The sequence below is a fragment of the Somniosus microcephalus genome, chromosome 28 (genome assembly GCF_052327205.1).
Source record: "Somniosus microcephalus isolate GS21.2 chromosome 28, FLI_Smic_1.0, whole genome shotgun sequence".
NCBI classification, from domain to species: Eukaryota; Metazoa; Chordata; class Chondrichthyes; order Squaliformes; family Somniosidae; genus Somniosus; species Somniosus microcephalus.
The window spans coordinates 34,062,347-34,075,382 of NC_141014.1; the positions used below are offsets into that span (position 1 = coordinate 34,062,347).

The 13,036-nt window shown below is 50.4% G+C and overlaps 1 protein-coding gene across 1 annotated transcript in view; it reads right to left on the reverse strand.

Annotated features, from left to right (window-relative positions):
- Positions 1–13,036, reverse strand: part of LOC147099528 (SH3 and multiple ankyrin repeat domains protein 2-like) — a 177,446-nt gene that overhangs the window by 85,701 nt on the left and 78,709 nt on the right. The window contains exon 7 of the mRNA XM_085969757.1: positions 1,552–1,665. Within this exon, the coding sequence (XP_085825883.1) occupies positions 1,552–1,665 (114 nt within the window). The remainder of the gene's footprint in view (positions 1–1,551; positions 1,666–13,036) is intronic.

The window sequence follows — 13,036 nt, forward strand, 5'->3', positions numbered from 1 at the left end:
AACCCGTGCTGTACCTGCCCTGGGAGTGTTTGATGGGACAGTGTAGAGGGAGCTTTACTCTGTATCTAACCTGTGCTGTACCCGCCCTGGGAGTGTTTGATGGGACAGTGTAGCGGGAGCTTTACTCTGCATCTAACCCGTGCTGTACCTGCCCTGGGAGTGTTTGATGGGACAGTGTAGAGGGAGCTTTACTCTGTATCTAACCCCGTGCTGTACCTGCCCTGGGAGTGTTTGATGGGACAGTGTAGAGGGAGCTTTACTCTGTATCTAACCCGTGCTGTACCTACCCTGGGAGTGTTGATGGGACAGTGTTGAGGGAGCTTTACTCTGTATCAAACTCGTGCTGTACCTGCCCTGGGAGTGTTTGATGGGACAGTGTTGAGGGAGCTTTACTCTGTATCTAACCCGTGCTGTACCTACCCTGGAAGTGTTTGATGGGGACAGTGTAGAGGAAGCTTTACTCTGTATCTAACCCATGCTGTACCTGCCCTGGGACTGTTTGTTGGTACAGTGCAGAGGGAGCTTTACTCTGTATCTAACCCGTGCTGTACATACCGTGGGAGTGTTTGATGGGACCGTGTAGAGGGAGCTTTACTCTGTATCTAACCTGTGCTGTACCTGCCCTGGGAGCGTTTGATGGAACAGGGTGGAGAGAGCTTTACTCTGTATCTAACCCCGTGCTTTACATGTCGTGGGAGCGTTTGATGGTTGTGGTAAACCACTGTTATCGTTCACTCTCGTTACACTATGGTTATCACTGTTTACACTGTTGTATCACTACACAAGGTTACCTCTTGCCACGCTGTTATACCTGGGCTGACTTCAGCTGACTCCGCCCATGGCTCCGCCTGCTTTCCCAGGTATAAAGGTGATCGACTGGCTGGTATTCCTCCTTGTTGGAACCGATCACCCACGAGGGTGGGCTCTGTTATTTAGCCAATAAAAGCCTATAGTTACTGTCTTAACTCGTCGCTTTTCATGGAATGAATTGATAGGTATATCAATGGTACAGTGTAGAGGGAGCTTTACTCTGTATCTAACCCGTGCTGTACCTGCCCTGGGAGTGTTTGATGGGACAGTGTAGAGGGAGCTTTACTCTGTATCTAACCTGTGCTGCACCTGCCGTGGGAGTGATTGATGGGACAATGTAGAGTGAGCTTTACTCTGTATCTAACCCGTGCTGTACCTGGCCTGGGAGAGTTTGATGGGACAGTGTAGAGGGCACTTTACTCTGTATCTAACCTGTGCTGTACCTGCCCTGGGAGTGTTTGATGGGACAGTGTAGAGTGAGCTTTACTCTGTATCTAACCCGTGCTGTACCTGCCCTGGGAGTGTTTGATGAGACAGTGTAGAGGGAGCTTTACTCTGTATCTAACCTGTGCTGTACCTGCCCTGGGAGTGTTTCTTGCTGACAGAAAGCATAAAGTGTATTAAAGTATTCCTTGCTCCAGCAATAACATCAGGACCTTGCTGGGCCGACACATTAAATTTAAATAGAAAGTGATCACAATAAAACTAAAGAGGAATTTTACGGGTCCTTGGACATCCTACCGTGTTTGGTGTCCGGAGGTTTGTTTGGGACTTCCTCCACGTTGTCCGCAGGGAACCAGCCCGTCCGACCTTTGACAGTGCCTTCCCAAAATCCTCCTTCCCCGATATTGAGGACTGTGAAAGAAAGGAATAAAGTAGAACATCACAAGACGTGATTCCACTCCACCATGACCCGGCTCTTCATAACCCTGGAGTTCAATCACATTCACTTGTATTTTAAAAATATATATATGTAATTCTCATGAAAATTGGCTAACCTCTCCTGACCGAACCAAAGGAGCTTCTGTTACTATGCACTGGATGTAGTAAGGCAGTCATCTTTCATCAGCTGTGACTCAGTGGGCGGCACTCTCTCGCCTCTGAGTCAGAAGGTTCAAGTCCCACTCCAGAGACTTGAGCACAAAAATCCATGCTGACACTCCCAGTGCAGTGCTGAGGGAGTGCTGCACTGTCGGAGGTGCCGCCTTTTGGATGAGACGTTAAACCGAGGCCCCCGCCTGCTCTCTCAGGTGGATGTAAAAGATACCATGGCCACTATTTCGAAGAAGAGCAGGGTGAGTTCTCCCCCTGGTGTCCTGGACCAATATTTATCCCTCAAAAAACAGATGATCTGGTCATTATCACATTGCTGTTTGTGGGAGCTTGCTGTGCGCAAATTGGCTGCCGCGTTTCCCACATTACAACAGTGACTACACTTCAAAAGTACTTCATTGGCTGTAAAGCGCTTTGGGATGTCCTGAGGTCGTGAAAGGCGCTTTAAAAGTCTTCCTTTATTTTTCATTCGCAATACTTGCAGAGAAAACAAATGGGGGAGAAGGGGGAAGATTGATAAAGAGGCATTGCGTAATGACCCGTGGGTGGGCTCATGTATAGGTGGAGTGGATATCCGAAAGTAGGACAGGGCCAATCAGCAGCACCGCCGCCCCCCCCCCCCGACAACCCCCACTCAAATCCCATCCATTTGACACACTGAGGGAGTGCTACATTGTCAGAGGCGCCATCCTTCAGATGCGATGTTAAACCAACGCCACCATCAGGTGATTAAAAGGATCCCATGTTGCTATTCGGGGAGGAGGAGGAAGTTTTCCCAGATCTTGGGCTAACGTTCCTCTCCAAGCAACACTGCCAATAAACACATTATTTGCTTATTCGTCTGACGGCGAGCTGGAGCTGTAAACAAGATCATAGAATAGAATCATACAGCGCAGAGGGAAGCCATTCGACCCTTCGTGCCTGTACCGGCTGTTTGAAGGAGCAATCCAATTGGCCCTCCATCCACCACCTTAAACATTCACTCCCTCCACCGCCGGCGCACCGTGGCTGCAGTGTGTATCATCTACAAGATGCACTGCAGCAACTCGCCAAGGCTTCTTCGGCAGCACCTCCCAAACCCGCGACCTCTTCCACCTAGAAGGTCAAGGGCAGCAGGCGCACAGGAACACCACCACCTCCAAGTTCCCCTCCGAGTCACACACCATCCTGACTTAAGAACATAAGAAGTAGGAGCAGGAGTAGGCCATACGGCCCCTCGGGCCTGCTCCACCATTCAATAGGATCATGGCTGATCCGAACCTAGACTCACGTCCACTTCCTTGCCCGCTCCCCATAACCCTTAATTCCCTTATCAGTTAGGAAACTGTCTATCTCCATTTTAAATTTATTTAATGTTGCAGCTTCCGCAGCTCTCTGAGGTAGCAAATTCCATAGATTTACCACCCTCTGAGTGAAGAAGTTTCTCCTCATCTCAGTTTTGAAACGGCAGCCCCTTATTCTAAGATTATGCCCCCTAGTTCTAGTCTCACCCATCAGTGGAAACATCCTCACCGCATCCACCCGATCAAGCCCCCTCACAATCTTATATGTTTCGATAAGATCGCCTCTCATTCTTCTGAATTCCAATGAGTAGAGGCCCAACCTACTCAACCTTTCCTCATAAGTCAACCCCCTCATCTCCGGAATCAACTGAGTGAACCTTCTCTGAACTGCCTCGAGAGCAAGTATATCTTTTCTTAAATATGGAAACCAAAACTGTACGCAGTATTCCAGGTGTGGCCTCACCAGTACCCTGTATAACTGAAGCAAGACTTCCCTGCTTTTATACTCCATCCCCCTTGCAATAAAAGCCAAGATTCCATTGGCCTTCCTGATCACCTGCTGCACCTGCATACTAACCTTCTGTGTTTCATGCAAATATATCTTGGAAATATATCGGCCGTTCCTTCATCGTCATTGGGTCAAAATCCTGGAACTCCCTCCCTAACAGCACTGTGGGAGCACCTTCACCACACGGACTGCAGCGGTTCAAGAGGGTGGCTCACCACCACCTTCTCGAGGGCAATGAGGGATGGGCAATAAATGCTGGCCTCGCCAGCGACGCCCACATCCCACAAACAAATTAAAAAAAAATTAGTCTCACTCCCATCTTCTTTCCCCCATAGCCGTGCAAGTTTTGCCCCTGGATGGCTGACAGTTCTTTTGCCTACCAAAACAGTGACTGCATTTCAAAGGAACTCATTTGTACGCAAAGTGCTTTGAGAGATTTCGGAGAGATGTGGTAAAGGCACAAGGCGAATACAAGTCTTTATCTTTCAGTTTCAGATTTATGGATACTGGGGGAATCGAGGGATACGGGGATCGGGCGGGAAAGTGGAGATGAGGTAGAAGATCGGCCATGATCTTGTGGAATGGCGGCGCTCCTATTTCTTATGCTCTTATGTAGAGCTGCTCGAGTTTTGTTCAGGCTATGCTCCTGTCTGGTCGTCCTGCAAGTACAGTAAATAACATATTGTTCACCGCGTCATCCCTGCTGTGAGCATTTCGTACGAGGCTTCCTGCAGTCAGGAAGCCCTCTTTTAAAAAACTGGTTACGCAAATCTCCAGTCAGCTTGGACAATCCTTTTCTTTTGTCGAGTCTATTTTGGTCTGTTTTTTCTTCTTTCTTTCCCCCAAAAAAACAAACATTCTTTGAAGAGTGCTGATGACGTCTTCGGAGACCGTGGACCCCACACAGTCAGAGTGCCGAACTGGAAGAGACGGTGATGACGCTGCAGAGAGTTTTTGTCTCCGTTGGTGGCTCGGACTCACGCTCTCGGGCAGGTCGGGCTCGAGGCGATGCGCGCTTTTCATTTTCCCGTCCGCTCTGCGCGAGGTATCTGGAGGTGCCAACTCCTGCCCACTCAAAAACCAGACAGGGGGCCCCCAGGGTGCTTTGTTCTTCCTTTTTATTTTAAGGCAGCGATTATAAACCAGACTCTCTGCCGTCTCTGGTGCGCCAGCTGTTTATATTACCGGGCGGCCATTGCGAGACGGGACTGTCCAGCACCGACCGGATCCATTGGCATCCAATGCTGACTGGCATTACTTCTCCCTCCTTCCCCCCGCCCCTCTGCTCCATCAAGGCATGGCCAGGAAGAATGAACAGGCATCAAACAACAATAACAACTTATATTTCTATGGCGCCTTTAACGTAATAAAACGTCCCAAGGCCGCTTCACAGGAGTGTTAGTGAGAAAACAAAAATTGACACTGAGCCACGATGCGGTCTCCTCTACATTGGGGAGACCAAACGCAGATTGGGCGACCGCTTTCCGTAAGGGTGGACCCTGAGCTTCCGGTCGCCTGTCACTTTAATTCTCCGCTTCACTGCCACTCTGATCTCTCTGTCCTCGGCCTATTACACTGCTCCAATGAAGCTCAACGTAAGCTCGAGGAACAGCACCTCACCTTTCGATTAGGCACTTTACAGCCTTCCGGACTCGACATCGAGTTCAACAATTTCAGATAATTCATGCTGTATGATTTTTGCCACTCCCATTTGCAACATTTTATCTTTCCTGCCTCTTACAAAAGTACAGTATATTCTTCCAATTCCTTCCTCCCCTCCTAAACCACCCCCCCCCCGCCCCCGCAACCCCCGTCTCTGCACCTGCTTAATATCTGTTACATCTCCAGCTTTTTCCAGTTCTGATGAAGGGTCCCAGACCTGAAACGTTAACTCTGTTTCTCTCTCCACGGACGCTGCCTGGCCTGCTGAGTATTTCCAGCATTTTCTGTTGTTATTTCACGTAAGGAGCTGTTAGGGCAGATGACCAACAGCTTGCTAGAAGAGGTAGGTTTTGAAGGAGAAAAGAGAGGTAGAGAGGCAGAGAGATTTAGGGAGGGATTCCGGAGATTAGGACCTAGGCAGCTGAAGGTACCACCGCCAATGGTGGAGCGATTAAAATCAGGGAAGTTCAAAAGTCCGGAATAGGCGGGCCGCAGAGGTCTAGGGGGATTATAGGGCTGGAGGAGAAACATAGAAACATAGAAGATAGGAGCAGGAGTAGGCCATTCGGCCCCTCGAGCCTGTTCCGCCATTCAATGAGATCATGGCTGATCATCCAAATTCAGTACCCTGTCCCTGCTTTCTCCCCATATCCCTTGATCCCTTTAGCCTTAAGAAATATATCTAACTCCTTCTTGAATATATTTAATGAATTGGCCTCAACTGCCTTCTGTGGTAGAGAATTCCACAGGTTCACCACTCGCTGGGTGAAGAAATTCCTCCTCATCTCTGTCCTAAATGGCTTACCCCTTATCCTTAGACTGTGACCCCTGGTTCTGGACTCCCCCGCCATCGGGAACATCCTTCCTGCATCTAGTCTGTCTAGTCCTGTTAGAATTTTATAAGTTTCGATGAGATCCCCTCTCATTCTTCTAAACTCCAGCGAGTACAAGCCCAATCGATCCAATCTCTCCTCATACGTCATTCCTACCATCCCAGGTATCAGCCTGGTGAATCTTCGCTGCACTCCTTCCATGGCAAGAACATCCTTCCTCAGATAAGGTTACAGAGCTAGGGAGGGGGGACGAGGCCATGGAGGGATTTGAAAACAAGGATGAGAATTTTGAAATCGAAGCGTTGCTCAACCGGGAGCCAAAGTAGGTCAGCGAGCACAGGGGGTGATGGGTGAACGGGGCTTGGTGCGAGTTAGGACACGGGCAGCAGAGTTTTGGATGACCTCAAGTGTATGCAGGGTGGAAGTAGGGGGGCATTCAGCAACCCATCCGTGTGGCACATCGCTGAGTTCCGCTTACTCCGACAGCACCGATCTCCTCTCCAACCCAAGAGGGACTAAAGCAGCAACGTCATGGGACCACCATCACCTCCAAAGTCCCCCTCCAAGTCACAGACCATCCAGACTTGGACCTACGTCACCATCGGGTCAATATGGCCTCTTGCGCATCCCTGATTATAATCGCTCCACCATCGGCGGCCGTGCCTTCAGCTGCCTGGGCCCTAAGCTCTAGAATTCCCTGCCTAAACCACTCCTCCTCGCTACCTCTCTTTCCTCCTTTAAGACGCTCCTTCAAATCTGCCTCTTTGACCAAGCTTTTGCTTATCTGTCCCAGTATCTCCTTATGTGGCTCGGTGTCAAATTTTGTTTGATAATCGCTCCTGTGCGGCGCCTCGGGACGTTTTACTATGTTAAAGGCGCTGTATAAATGCAAGTTGTTGTTGTACCGATCACCACCAAAAGGACCACAGTAGTTCAAGGTGGTGGCCCACCACCACCGCCATCTCCTCAGGGCAACTGGAAATGGGCAATAAGTGCATCACCCAAATACCAAGAACAAATTTTTTTTTTTTTTTTAAAGGATTCGTACGGGCATGATGTGAAATTAGCGGGCAAGAAAAGACCAGCTGGCCCCGCACTCATGATGGCCAGATCATTATGGCGAAACATTTCTTCCCACCACCTCCCCCAGCTCACCCGACCCCGCAGCCATTCAAAGGGGTGAAGGGCGAGTTTCCCAAGCGAGCACCAGAACAGGAATACCATCATCACCAGTGTCATAAATCTCATCATCGAGAAACTACCTATGAAATAGCACTGGACGGCCAGCTGGTGGCACCATCCAAGGAGTATAAATACTCGGGCGTTGGCCCCAGCTTTCCAGGGACATTTTGTAAAGACAAGGAACTAGTGAAGTACAACTAGACCTCCATGTTCTGAAACAAGTTGTTTAAAGCCTTGCTTTATGCTCGAACCAAGTGCGTAGTGAGTTTTATTACGTCAACCAGGATTGCAGAGGTTCAGGGAGAGTTCACCAGCCGCCTTCTCAGGGCACCTAGGGGTTTTCCGCATCTCGTCGACAAACAATGAGAAGGATTCAGGTGGTGTGAAGGCCTGAGTTTTTAAACTCGAGGTAGGGGTCGTGCCCTTCAAGGGTGGCGATGCTTGTGGCGCAGCCATCCAATGCCCAACACACTGGCCAACTCTCCTACAAATAGTGGCACTCTCACTTGAGAGATTCCCGAGCTCCCATCTCGGGATTGCGGTCTTGAACCTGCACGCGCTGGTTGTTCCCAGAACTTCCCCGGCAAATCCCTCAGTCAAGCGGACTGCGAGGTGAGAGAAATACATAAAATGGGGGATGTGGGGGAGAGGGAGCGAGAAAGACAAGGAAATGAGGGTGAGAAAAACTAACTCAGGACGTCCCAAAGCGCTTCACAGCCAATGAAGTACTTTTTGAAGTGTAGTCACTGTTGTAATGTAGGAAACACAGCAGCCAATTTGCGCACAGCAAGCTCCCACAAACAGCAATCACCAGATAATCTATCAAATTCCCTCATAATTTTGAACAGCTTTTTGGGGGAGCGAGTTCCAGATTTCCACTACCCTTTGTGTGAAGAAGTGTTTCCTGACATCACCCCTGAACGGCCTAGCTCTAATTTTAAGGTTATGCCCCCTTGTTCTGGACTCCACTTCCCCTCTCCCACAACCAGGGGAAATAGTTTTTTCCCCCCATCTATCCTAACAACTCCTTCAATCATCTTAAACACCTCAGTTAGATCACTGCTTAATTTTCTATACTCGAGGGAATACAAGCCTAGTCTATGCAAACTGTCCTCATAATTCAACACTTTTAGCCCAGGCCAGGGCCTATTCTTCTTCAAATAGTGGCATGGGGTTCTGAACATCCATCTGAACCATTGGAATAGACAAACAGGGCCTCAGTTTAACATCTCAGCTGAACGGCAGCATCTCCGACAGTACAGCACGTCCGCAGTACTGTACTGGACAGTGAGCCAGGATCCAGTTATGGCACTTGTGAGCACAGAGGCAGGTGTGGCCAGCTGATTCAAGTTGACACACAACAGAGAGGAGACAGAGAGGGAAGAAAGAGAAGAGAGCGAAGGGGAGGGGGAGAGGAGGAGAGAGGGAGAGAGGCAAAGAGGGGGAAGAAAGGAGTTAGAGATGGAAAGAGGTAGAGAAGAAGATGGCTAAGGGAAGAAAGAGGCAGGGGAAGAGGTAAAAAGGGAGATGGGAGAAGGGAAGATGGGTGTAGCCAGGGAGCGCCAAGTCAGAATGTGAGCCAATTGAGAGAGAAATGCCAGGAGATATGGAGAGAGCGAATGTTAGGGGTAAAGAGAGAAAGCAGGGGGCAGAGAGAGAGGGGAGCAGAGAGAGAGTACAGGCAAAGAAATTAGCGAGGAGGCAGAGACAGAGAGAGGAGACAGCAAGAGAGGGGCGGGGGGAGGAAGAGAAAGGGAGAAAGAGTTGCGTTAGCTTGAGAGCGATAGGTATGGGGAAGAGGTGCAGAAAGAGAAGCTAGAGATGGAATAGAAGGTAAAGAGAGCTACAGAAATAGAGATGGGGGGGAGAGAGGAGAGTTAGGGAGAGGGAAAGAGAAGTGGAGACAAAATGGCAGGAGAATGAATGGTTGCAACTGAGAAATCGAGACTCTGGGGCGAGTCAGATAGTTGATATTATACTGTACGATGAGCGAGAGAGAGAGAAATGAAGATTGGCAGGTAGGTGGAGAGGATAGGACAACCAAATAGTCACAGGGAAATGGAGATACCTAAACAGACTGTGATATAACATGAATTGCAAAACTGAAATACAGAAATGAGCATTTCTCCACATTTTGACCTTCTCACCTGGCACGAGCTCAGTTCCCATGGCAACAGTTGAACAAAAGCCCTCAGCTGACATGAGTTGCTGAAGGTGGCTGAAGAAGTGCCTGCTTTTTTTGTCAACTATTTCAAGCAGCGCTGATAGGATCAATGGAGGGAGTGGCGCTGGGCTGTTTGAATCTAGCGTTACCATGGCAATCTCCGAGGGTTAATGTTGCCATGGTAATCTCAGAGGGTTAATGGCTGTTACACACAGGAGGATTGTAGGCTCGAAGGCTGATTCTCACACCAAGGGCAGCGAACGTGGGGGTTCCCCCGCGGACCAATTGCTTTGTGCGAGGCAAGCCCACGGGAGCAAGTAAATGGGCCCCACGGCAAGAGTCCCGACTGCGCGAGCTGTGCAGGCTTAACTGGGGTCTGTAGGTCACCGGCTCCGTCGTAACACTTCCCTTCATCGCCGAGTAGGCCGCAAAGGCAGCCTCATCTCAGTTGACACAAAAAAAAAGCCCAGCAGGTGATCCCTTCCCCCAGCCAATCTCACACGACACGCTGAAGTAGAGATTATCCAGTAAGTAGGGAATCAATAAAACGGTGTCACGTTAGCGAGGTGTTTTTGAAGGTTACTGGAGTAGGTTTTTTTTTTTAAGTGGCACTCTCACTTCCGAGAAAGAAGGTCGTGGGCTCAAAGCCCCACTCGAGGCACTTGAGTACGTAATCTGGGTCCTACACTTCAGGGCAATGCAGAGGGAGTGCTGCACTGTCGGGGGGTGCCATCTTTTAGGTGAGCTGTTAAACCGAGGCCCTGCCTGCCTTCTCAGCGGGGCATTTTCCACGCTCCGTCAACTTGAGCTCTTTCCAAGACCCTGTATCCTAACGCACACCACTGTGATGAAATATTCCATTCATCACTGCCTGTGACTGTGGTCGGTTTCAGTTTCATTTCCCTTCCCCCAGTTCCGTTCCCTCACCATTGTATTGTATATTGGAATGTGTTGTGTGTAGGGCTCCACCCATACCTGGCCCCTATGTAAGCAAGCTCAGTCTGGCCTCATATCCAGTACTGCAGCCCTCCGGATGGAAGATACCTCTCTCCACTACGTGTTACCTTCTAAGTTAATAAAAGCCTTGTTTTGTTTCGCTAACATCGAGTCTCGGAATTATTGAGGCACATCAATCACGTCCCGGTCACCCATCCTTCTTCTTCTTAGGCAGTCCCTCGGAACCGAGGATGCTTCCACATTAAAATTGAATTCGCAGGTGACTGATGAGTCCAATGCGGGACCTGCAGTCTCTGTCACAGGTGGGGCAGACGGTGGTTGAAGGGGCGGGTGGGTGAGGTGCTTGGGTTGACGTGCGCTCCTTGCGTTGCCTGCGCTTGGCTTCCGCTTGCTCCCGGCGAAGAGACTCGAGGTGTTCGGCGCCTTCCCGGATGCTTCTCCTCCACTTTGTGCAGTCTTGGGCCAGGGATTCCCAGGTGTCGGTGGGGATGTTGCACTTTTTCAAGGAGGCTTTGAGGGTGTCCTTGAAGCGTTTCCTCTGCCCACCTGGGGCTCCCTTGCCGTGTCGGAGCTCCGAGTAGAGCGCTTGTTTTGGGAGTCTCGTATCGGGCATGCGGACGATGTGACCCGTCCGTCGGAGCTGATTGAGCGTGGTCAAAGCTTCGATGCTGGGGATGTTGGCCTGAGCAAGAACACTGATGTTGGTGCGCCTGGGCTCGCTGACCCTACACTGGCTCCCCGGCCCACCAACAGCTAAATTTACAAAAAATTCTCATCCTCGTGTTCAAATCACTCCCTGGTCTCAGCCCCTCCCTATCTCTGTAATCTCCTCCAGCCCTCCTCCAACCCTCCGAGATCTCTGCGCTCCTCCAATTCTAGGCTCTTGAGCATGCCCCGATTTCCTTCGCCCCACCATTGGCGGCCGTGTCTTCAGCTACCCGGGCCCGGAGCTCTGGAATTCCCTCCCTGAACCTCTCCACATCGCTCCCCTCTTTTATGACTGCTCCTTAAAACTGACCTCTTTGACCCATCCCAATACCTCCTTCTCGGGCTCAGTGTCAATTTTTTTTCCCTCCGATTACGCTTCCCCGTGAAGCGCCCTTGGGGACCTCTCACTATGTGCTAGGCGCTATATAAATGCAACGTCGTAAAAGGTCCCGTGGAACTATTCGAAGAACAGCAGGTGAGTTCACCTTCCCAACCAACACGACCAAAACAGCTGAACTGGTCATTCACCTCACGGACGATTGTGGGATCTTGCTGTGCGCACACGTCGGCTGCCACGTCGGCCGACAGAAAAGCTACGGCTGCGCTTCACGAGGCATTAATTGGCGGTAAAGGGCTTTGCAACAGCGCGAGGACATGAAAGGCGCTATGGAAATGGAAGTTCTTTCTTTAAGTTTACGAACGCCGCAGCTTGCCGCGGGAGGACACAGACTCTCACAATCCCACCCCAATCCGTCCAGGAGTCCGAGCTCATTGGGGCTGGTACAGGCACTAAACAGACGTGAGGGATTTTTGCTCGATACCACTGCTGCTCTCTGGCTCCTCCTGCAGAACATAAGAATTAGGAGCAGGAGTCGGCCATTTGGCCCTTCGGGTCTGCTCCGCCATTCAATAAGATCGTGGCGGATTGTGGTTATGTAGGAACGCAAGGAACTGCAGGACCAGATCGTCCTTCGCGGCCTCCTTCTGGGCTCCCGACAGGCACAGGGCTGTGTCCAAGAGGAGACAACTGCCCCTATTATTCCTCCCTCGGGCCATAGATACAGCTCAGAGGGATGCCGGCCAAACCTTGGCTGGGCCATGGTTCAAAAAAAGGTAGAGCAAATCTGAGGGAGCTTTACTCTGTATCTAACCCATGCTGTACTTGCCCTGGGAGTGTTTGATGGGACAGTGTAGAGGGAGCTTTACTCTGTATCTAACCCATGCTGTACTTGCCCTGGGAGTGTTTGATGGGACAGTGTAGAGGGAGCTTTACTCTGTATCTAACCCGTGCTGTACCTGCCCTGGGAGTGTTTAATGGGGACAGTGTAGAGGGAGCTTTACTCTGTATCTAACCTGTGCTGTACCTGCCCTGGGAGTGTTTGACGGGACAGTGTAGAGGGAGCTTTACTCTGTATCAAACCCCGTGCTGTACCTGCCCTGGGAGTGTTTGATGGGACAGTGCAGAGGGAGCTTTACTCTGTATCTAACCCGTGCTGTACCTGCCCTGGGAGTGTTTGATGGGACAGTGTAGAGGGAGCTTTACTCTGTATCTAACCCGTGCTGTACCTGCCCTGGGAGTGTTTGATGGGACAGTGTAGAGGGAGCTTTACTCTGTATCTAACCCGTGCTGTACCTGCCCTGGGAGTGTTTGATGGGACAGTTTAGAGGGAGCTTTACTCTGTATCTAACCTGTGCTGTACCTGCCCTGGGAGTGTTTGATGGGACAGTGTAGAGGGAGCTTTACTCTGTATCTAACCTGTGCTGTACCTGCCCTGGGAGTGTTTGATGGGACAGTGTAGAGGGAGCTTTACTCTGTATCTAACCCGTGCTGTACCTGCCCTGGGAGTGTTTGATGGGACAGTGTAGAGGGAGCTTT